The following is a 9,501-nucleotide window of genomic DNA, read 5'->3' as shown; positions in this document are numbered from 1 at the left end:
AATCTTGTGTAATCCCAGGCTATCTGTAATCAGAAGCACATTTATAACTGGAATATAATTTAATTTCATTCACATGTGTTTCATAAACACATAATCCTTTATGGATTAAAATCCGTCATCAAAATGATACATTGAATTATTCTGACTGCTGTGAGAAAAGGCTATAAACGATCGGCCACCTGCAGGATCCTCACATGCGATAGCCTAGTAGCCGGGACAACTTCTTTATGTTTACAGAAGTAACGTAATGACGCAGTGCCATGCTCGAATTTCCCGCGAAAACCTACCCATACCACTCAAATTAGAAAACATTATTATAAGATAACCGTTGTGAATCGGGCTAAAGTAAGGCGATAGTTTTGAACACTGGCTGGTTATGTACTTGCTCAAATATTGATTTTGGATCATTTTTAACCAAAGAAAAGTTACGGACTGCAGCTTTAAACAACAGAAGACGTAACATAAACCCAAATGTACATAACTGATAACAAACATGACAAAACTATTAAGAAACAAGATTATATAAACAAAATACTTTTAAACGCAGGGAATTGTGGGAATGTAATATTACAGTTTTTTTACTGTAAGCGTTGATTTGTTCTTTTACTTCTAAAAATTGTACAATTAACAGCATTTTACTGTACAATTACATGAAATATCTGGTTAGATCTTTGACAGTTTTCCCCTGTATATATTATGGGAACTTACTGTTAACCTATTAAGTTTTTTTCTGTAGCATCTTTACAATATTTTACTGTTAAAATTACACTCATTTTTAACAGTGTACAATTAATACAATAATGTTAAACTTTCAGTGCAGTTTCATCTTAAATGATTTATCATAAAATCTCTGGCTTGATGGATTGTTTCTTTTCCAATTGGAACTAAACAGTTTCTGAGCAAATGTAGTTTTTCAGAAAAGCTGATATACTCAAAATCCTTTTTAGCATTTTAACGTAAAATGTATTTAATTCATTGATTGCTTCACTTTTATTCTTTTTAATAAATGACATTTTCTTGGATTTATTCTCCATTTGTGGTTTCAACGAAGTCATTTATCTTTAAAATTCCAATCTTATTTTTTCTAGTCACATTTCCGCCATTTTAAGTCATTCTTTGTAACCTTTGAGCAGTATTATTGGATACAAACAGGTGAAAATGTCTTTTAAAAAAGTATATTTCTTCTTGCATTTATTCTGCTTTAGTGGCACATTTCATTTTAGTAGTGGTCATTTTTTTTATTTTTAAAATTCCAATCTTACTCAATTTTCAAGGTGAAATCATGATGCCGGCTCGACATTGTGATGTCTGTCAGCCATCGGCGATGGACGAAGGCATCGTCTAATGGCCAAACCCTAGTGGTGCATTTCAACAAAGTCAATTATTTTTTAAATTCCAATTTTATTCGTTTTTTAAAGTCACTTTTTTTCCATTTTAAGTCATTCTTTGATCACTATTATTGATCCAAAACACATGAATTTCTCTTTAAAAAATTATTGCATTTATTCTCCATTAAGGGTTAATTTCAACTTTTTTTTTTTTTTAATTCCAATCTTTTCGGGTTTTTTTCCAAGTCATATTTGTCCCCATTTTAAGTCTTTTTTTTCTTCTTCTTTTTTTACCTTCGGTCAATATTATTGAACCCAGACAGGTTATTGCTGTTGGAGTGCCTGCAATTGGCCATCTTTGCAAATTCTCCAAGGAATTCAATGTTCTCTGATATTCCTGATATTCCTCTGATACTCCTATCTGACATGATCAAGAACATCTTGCCTCGCTGTGGCTCCTCGGCTGGTTCTTGCACTACGGCGAATTGGTCGTAAATCAGATGCGTGTCGTGAGTATTTGGAAGCGTGTGAGAGCACATTACAGATGGACCTGCGGTGCAAAACATGCTCTTGATGTTTGATTTTGTATGCTGCTTCTGTTTGGTAGTCCAGGCTGCTAATGGACGTGCAGAAAAATAGTAAAATTAAATTGTGCTGGCATTATACTTCATGTCTTCTAGCCTACGGCTCAGTCTATCAGCCCTGGCCAATAATAAGCAATCCATTTGCAACTCCAAGCCTTGATGAATTACAATGTGTTCCTGAGCGGTACATGACCCGAGAAGTGGTGGATGTGAAAGCGTGCAATTCCAGATGCCAGTTATTGCTCTCATGTTTGATGGGCCTGCTTTCCAAACGAAATTCATGGTTGCCCTGACACTAAGAAATCAAGCCCCACGAAAGGCAATAAAGTATTCTCCAGCGTGACATGAGCTCTTATTACCTGTGCCACTCTACATAGAAGGCCCGTGTTGGCCTAAGGGCCAGATTTTCCGGCACAGTCGCTGACAAATCAAATGTCACCGCTCGTCCAGGTAATGACGTCTTTGCATCTTACGTGGCTTGTGTTTCACACTCGAGGCTTGACAGCAGAACCCAATGTATCATGAAATTAATGTTCCTTCCCGTGGTGGTGTAACAGAGTCTTAAGTAATTCGGGTCGGGTGGGGTTTGACCCTCAAGTGCCGGTTGCGCACAAAAGCCTTTGAATTAAACAGCCACAATGAGAACCTTTAGCCGCCGCAACAATGGGATGCAATGCATTGCAATCCCAGCTTTCCGTGCCCACCCGGCTTAAATGAGACTTGTGCTTTCTGTGAAGATCAAGGGAGTGAGTTATCGCCATGAAATACCCCTGTTCAAAAGGCATTTATGCAAAGGGAGCACCCTTGCTCTTAAAGGTCCAATATTTTACACCTTTCTGGAGTTTTATTTTAGGGTGGTGCTCTGGGTGGTGACTGAAGGCGGTGACTGTGTAGTTCTGATGTCACCTTTTTACGGAAGTCACAACGGTTCGTGAAAAATCACCGCTACTTTATGCAGGCTGTGTGCATTTGATTGTGGATTGACTGTTTTGAAACTTATATGGTAGTTACATAGCACCTAGACCTCAGTTATCATGAAAAAAGCCAGGAAATTTCAGTTTTGACAATATGGGACCTTTAAGTGTTTTCCGTTTTGTTTTGAAACTGACGACTGATACATTTGCATCCCATATTACACAGCAAAATCCCCAGAGTTAAATCAACTCTGCTCAGAGTACATATTGTCCCAATCTACAGAGTGTTAAAGTAACACTGAAGCAGAGTTAACACTGTTGAGGATTATGTGATATGTTTTCATGTCTAAAAGCCTGAGTTGTAGTTGTTCATCTTCAACATTGTTAACAGCGGGTTTTCTTTACTAATGCTCACTCGTCAATTAATTAATTGCTTAATTATCCCATTAACTTTAACTCTGCTTCAGTGTTATTAACACTGTAGATTGGGACAATATGTACTCTGAGCAGAGTTGATTTAACTCTGGGGATTTTGCTGTGTAGATGCCGGATTTTCACCCCAAAAACAACATTGAGTGTGTTACTGGAGATGTAAAAGCCATTGTGTTCATTGTTGCAACACAAAGTCTGTGTTTCATGCTTTACTTTTCCTTTGGTGACTATTGTAAAAGTTGTGTAAACGTTTCCTCGTCCGCGCCTCATTTAGCATGGATATTTTTAGAGGGTTTCATACGATGAAAGTGTCATTGTGAGGCTTCCATAGGAATGCAAATTGCATCTTGTGTTGAATGTATTGCCTCGTACCTATCAGCTTTTACAGCACTGTAGGGATTGTTTACTATGGCAGAGCTGTCTTTTCACTAGAAGCGGGGCCGTGAGAGTGTTTATTTTGAGGCTTGAAGATTTAAATCGCTTGTTTGGCTTCAATTTAGTTCTTTAAAACGTCGCCCCCTTGTGCATTCGCTTGGAGGAAGCCAACCAAGAGTTTCGGAACAAATGACATCTCAGTGTCTCATTCATATTCAGCGTCGCCTGTCAGGACCTCACGGTGATGAATTTAGTTGTTAGGCCTGGTGGGCACGCTCGAATTTGCCAAAGCAAACGCTTGTGCTGAATTTATTCCACGCATGCAGCCCCGGGACCGATCGCTGAATGTGTAGGCTGCCAGTCACCTGCCTTCAGAGGAGTGGAATGGGATGGGCGTGGAATAGCAAAAGGAAAAGTTTCACCGGTGCAGCGTTCCGCACGATTGGTGGAAGTGCTCTTCTCGGAGGAATATCATCTGCCGCTGAGTCCCGAGAGTTCTGCTTGAAGCATGGAACGGAAATGAAGAATAGTTCTTCCACTTTATTGTGCTTTTCTCAAGCTGGCTCTACGGCACAAGAGCAGCTGTGCTTTTAAGGCAAGCCAATGTTTTGCATTATGTTTGGGTTTTGTACATGCTTTCCCGCATGGATTAGATTGAGATTTCAGTCTCCACTCGGAAATATCATGGTTAAGGGGTCTCACCTGATATGGCTTTTTTCTTAAGCCAACACAAGTTTTAGATTTGAGTTTGTCCTTTATACGCACGGGAACTAGTGCTGTGTTCGATACATCGATACGACGATGTATCGTCACAGAGATCTGACGATACAAGTATCGATACTGCTGGCCCTGTATCGATATCGTAAATAATATATAGGCTATAACTAGGTTTAATCTGGCCGCAGAGGAACACAACCGGGGTTGCCTGATAAAAAGAGACATAATCCCCAAAACAGAGCTCCCCACTTGCGCAATACGGAAATATCTGCTAAGTGTGCTACTTATCTTTGTCAACTTGGCAACCATGTGCACGCGCTCTCTCCACTGTGGATAAACGCGTGTGCTTTCTGAAGACACCAGTTAGCTTGCAGTTTAGCGATTTTACCACCGTTTTGCCGCGTTTCTCTATTAACAGTGAAGCTGTGGCTTTAATTGCTTTAGAAACTATGTTAACAGCTCCTTGTTGAGAAAGATAATGTAGCTCTTCAGCGATTAAACTGTTTTATTGATAAAATTGCGGGGAAGCGCTAAAATGTTGGTCTAAACGTGAAAAAGAATGTCTGCGCACGCGCAGAGTGATCTGACTAAACGTGTGCGTGAGGTACAGTGAAGACAGCGCATTCGTTTAGAACTCTTCTAATTTTTATTTTTTAAATGATTTGAACGTGTTGATTTGTGCAATGATAACCTACCAGCAATGTTAAGATGATTTTAATATATCAGAATGAGTACATTGCAATATAAAATTATTAGAACGAGTACATTATTATTTATGGGCTTAAAAACAAGATGCAAACAATCAGAATATTGTACCTGGTGGGGAGTGCCCAATGTAAACATGAGACATATCATTACCTATAGGTTATTGTACTGTGGTACAGTTATAGAGGCCCTTCATAATGCAGAGGTCAACTGCCTGTTCTGCCAAAAGTTAGCAACGGCCCTATGGTATGCAGTGTTTAATAAACAGCTGTTTTACTAAATTCTTGTAGTCCCGAAATTCTGTGCAGTCCCGTATCGTATCGTGGCCCCTGTATCGTGATACGCATCGTATCGTGACTTTGCTGGTGATACACAGGCCTTACAGGAACTCTGATTGAGGCGTAATCCTCTTGATATTTGATGAGATTTTGTTTGTTTGGTGAAATATTGTGTCTGTGGGGGAGCTGTCTGATTTGCAGCGCCTTGTGGCTCTTGTGACGTTGGGTATTATGGCTCTGGTCAAGAAAGCCTCAGAAACACCTGTTGAGTGTTTGCCAGTCCACAAACAGATTCAGTCAGTCTTGAGTAACAGTTATGTGTCTTTGGATTATCTTGTTTTGTGTTTCCAAGACTGTAATAATGCTGGAAGGCACAAGACATACTCTATGCAAGTTGAACAAAATACTTATAGCCATATGCAAGCAAGTTCTTGTTTATTGTCGTGTTTTGAAATGTGTCAGAGTTCAAGTGCACACTGTTTTCTCAACATGGATGTAATCTCTAGTGTAAATAGAGATGTATGTTCAGTAGTGTAAATGTCTTGTATGTCCAGTTTTTTCTTTCAGGTCAACTATTATAATAGCAGAGCAACCATTTAAAGAGAATATCACTCAACAAGTCGACTTGTTTATATCTAGCTGCGAGAATTACACATCAGGGTTACTGACCCAGGCTATTGAAATTAGCTCTATTGCTCCCTTGACTACTTGAGAGGTTTGTTACCACCAGTAGCACACATAATTATGTTAAACAAGACTTGGAACATGTTGCCTAGAATTGCATTTGCAGATCTGCATTTGAGTAGAGCGTTGTCAGTCCCATCTTCTGTCTGGAGAAAAAACATGGCGCTCCAACAACTTTTTGTTGTTCAAGGCAATTTCTTTTCTTTTGCTTTCATCCAGGGAGCTGGGATCCCATATAGTCTCAGAGTGGTGACAGCATGTCAGGATCCTGCTCTTCAACAGGAGGCGACCCGACTGTTCCTCATCCCACGGTTCTCTATCCTGCTCCACCAACTGCCTGGAAAAGCTGGCACAGGCAATTAAACTTACTCCAGTGCATGGATTTGAATCGACTTCATCCGAAAGATGCCCACTCTCTTTAACACTGTCTCCTGGAGTGTGCACTGCACATTTGCTTGCCTCCCAGTAGGGTTTATTTATAAGCAGCTACATCTGAGTCGAGGTGTGGAGTCTGCTTCGTTTGTTCAGACCGATTCATCTGCCTCTCTCCTCTCCTGCAGATGTGACATTCGTGCTCCTCCAGCCGAAAGTGAGCTGTCCCTGTGTAAATCCTTGTTAAAGTTCACCGCTGTCCCCTCTTCACCCGGCATTCTGAAGAGCTGACATCTCTCCCCATAATCTGCTGCCCTTCTTCTCTCTTTTCTCCTGTCTGGCTGTGCCAGATCACTCGAGCAAACTTGCAGAGGCTTGCAGTTTTTACAGACAGTGCACCTAAAATTTGTATTGAGACTTATCGGATTAGGATGTGGTGTTCATAGGAAGTGTGCTGGGGTTTATTAGCGCTGTTTGCTAAGGCAAGCATCTGCATAACTAAAGTTCATCTGACTGGAAATGTAGTCTGACTGCTGAAAGCATGGTTTGACAACTTTACAGCTCAAGTAACACACTTGTTTGGAAGGAAGAATTTATGTAAGGGCTTTAACGGAGATACAAGCTTCATGTTTCTGCTTTTAAACTCTGTAATACCTTGCATTATAAGTGTGTGACTATAAACACAAAATTATTATTTTTTTTCTTTTCTAATTTTTTTTTTGTAATTTATGTAGTAGTTTAATTTATCATATGATTTTTTAAATTGATTTAATATTTTTAAGCTTTATAATATTGAATTATTTATTTACTGCATTTAAAAAAAAATCAGTTTAACAGTAATCAGAGGTAGATTTTTATGGTTGTGTTTTCAAATGTTTTAATGTAATTTTAATTAATTCATTTTAAAAAAAAATTTACAGTTGATTTTAAACATGCCTAATCTCTTTTAGTTACATTTTTATCATATCTGTGCAATAACTGGATGTAGGCGAGTTATAATGGAGCATGTTAGATGAAGCTTCAAATAATATGTCTAATCCATCAAACACCGTTGGGAAGTCACTGTATTAGTATTGTGCTTTTGGTCAAATGAATGTGCACTGGGAAAATTTTATATTGGGAATCAACCCAGCCATTGTTCTTCTATTATCTCACCCTTATGCTCTCTCATGATGCACCAGCTTGAAGCCTTTTGCTTTGACTAATGAATGGCTCTGGAAATGTCAAACTTTCTTTACCCAGCACAATCATTTCTCATGAAGCAGATATAAACTCATTTTCTCTCTCTTGTGCTTTTTCTCTTCATCTTTTCCAGTTCAATACCAGATGGAGATGATGAGGAGTCTCCGGCATGTGAACATCGACCATCTCCACGTCGGCTGGTATCAGTCCACGTACTACGGCTCTTTTGTCAGCCGAGCCCTGCTGGACTCGCAGTTCAGCTACCAGCATGCAATCGAAGAGTCTGTGGTGCTTATTTATGGTGAGTCTCATTATTTCATACTTGTTAAACATACTTCAATTGTTTTTTATTAAAAAAAAAAATGTGTGTGTATATATATATATAAAGCGATTATCGGCCGATAGTGATCGGTAGCCGATCAATCGGAGCACCCCTACTTTACATCATATCGCTGTCTGCATGTGGAATATTTTCTCACAGACACAAAAACAGCTGTTTATTTTTTGATTTTTTTCAGTTTACTTTGTTTTTAATTTACTTAACAGTAAGTATTATTAAAATGCATAGTTCTGACTTTTTTTTTTCCCTGACAGTTTTATTTTTGAACCCCAAACATTTAAATGTGAATAGCATTTTAAATGTTGAATAATAACTGTAAACCATATTTGATAAGACTAATTACAACTTTTCTGGTGGATGAATTGCTAATTGCCATTTTTGTGTTTAAAATAATAATTTATCTTTTTTTATTTTTTTTCTAATTTTGTATATTGCATTCAATTTATTTCTTTAAATTATTAATTTAAACTCATTGTGAAGCTAGTGCTATATAAATAAAATTACGTCTTTAGAATCAGAATGAACTATTTTTAAAAAAAAGCATTGTATTGCCATTTCCACACTTCATTAAATCGCAGAACCATTCCAAACAGAGCTGAGGTAATAAGAAATGTTTCTGTAGTGCCAAATTAGCAGTCATTTTGTAAGGATGAGGTGTCACAGCGGTTTCTGAGTAGGCTGGAGTGATGCTGTGTGCAGGTAAAGACTGAATCAAAAGCCATGGTTTCAAACGGTGATTATAATTTGCAGCATCAGTATTGTTTTTGAGCAATTCAGTGCTTCCTCTGTGAGCAAAAGTCAAAGAAAAAAGCCTATTAAAAATGTGATTCCAAACTTTTGAATGGTAGTGTCTGTTGAACGTCAGTGAAGGATTCAAATAAATGAAACATAATTATAGGTACATCGCTCAGCCTCCGTATCGGTCATTGATGGAGTCATTAGTCTGTATTGCTAGAGAAATTGTTATTCCTTTGTCCATGCAGAATTATATTTGGGATTTAATGCTACTGAAAGCACTCAAAATAATATTGTGATGTACTACTGCTGTATATAAGCTTAGATTTGTTGTAGATTTAACTTTATATATGCCACGTTCATTCAACCTTTTTTTTTTTATCACGTCTTCCATTATGTGCAACACATACATATCTGTTAAAATCTTGAATGTGTGGGCATGTTGTAATAAGTTTGGCAAATATTTATTGTTGCCTGTTTCAAGAGGAGTGAAGCTTACCTTGACTTATAAAATACCTTCATTTGTTCAGGCAATCCAGAATGCACTGAAAAAATCCATCCAATATGGCAGATGAAGCAAAAGGAATGTTGATTATGAAATATGCTTGTCATTAATAGCAAAAAAAAAAAAAACATTATTGCTAAAATAGCTATTGTGTCCAATATTTGTGTGTGCATGATTTTTTTTAAAATCATTAACTGAAATAAATGTTAATCCCCCAAATTCCTTTATTATTTTTTTCCCCCAGACTCCATTTGAATGTTTTAGTAATCAAAAAAACATTAATTGATTAATTAATTAATGGAAATAATACAACTTATACAATTTAACAATAATTTAGTACATTTAGTAAT

At 37.7% G+C, this 9,501-nt stretch overlaps 1 protein-coding gene across 1 annotated transcript in view; it reads left to right on the top strand.

Moving 5' to 3' along the window:
• LOC107671468 (eukaryotic translation initiation factor 3 subunit H-A-like) overlaps positions 1–9,501 on the top strand; it is a 71,150-nt gene that overhangs the window by 39,343 nt on the left and 22,306 nt on the right. The window contains exon 3 of the mRNA XM_016464390.1: positions 7,705–7,872. Coding sequence (XP_016319876.1) covers positions 7,705–7,872 — 168 coding nt within the window. The remainder of the gene's footprint in view (positions 1–7,704; positions 7,873–9,501) is intronic.

Source organism: Sinocyclocheilus anshuiensis, unplaced genomic scaffold (assembly GCF_001515605.1).
Source record: "Sinocyclocheilus anshuiensis isolate Anshui unplaced genomic scaffold, SAMN03320099.WGS_v1.1 scaffold552, whole genome shotgun sequence".
Lineage (NCBI taxonomy): Eukaryota > Metazoa > Chordata > Actinopteri > Cypriniformes > Cyprinidae > Sinocyclocheilus > Sinocyclocheilus anshuiensis.
This window is presented reverse-complemented; position numbering and strand designations above follow the sequence as displayed.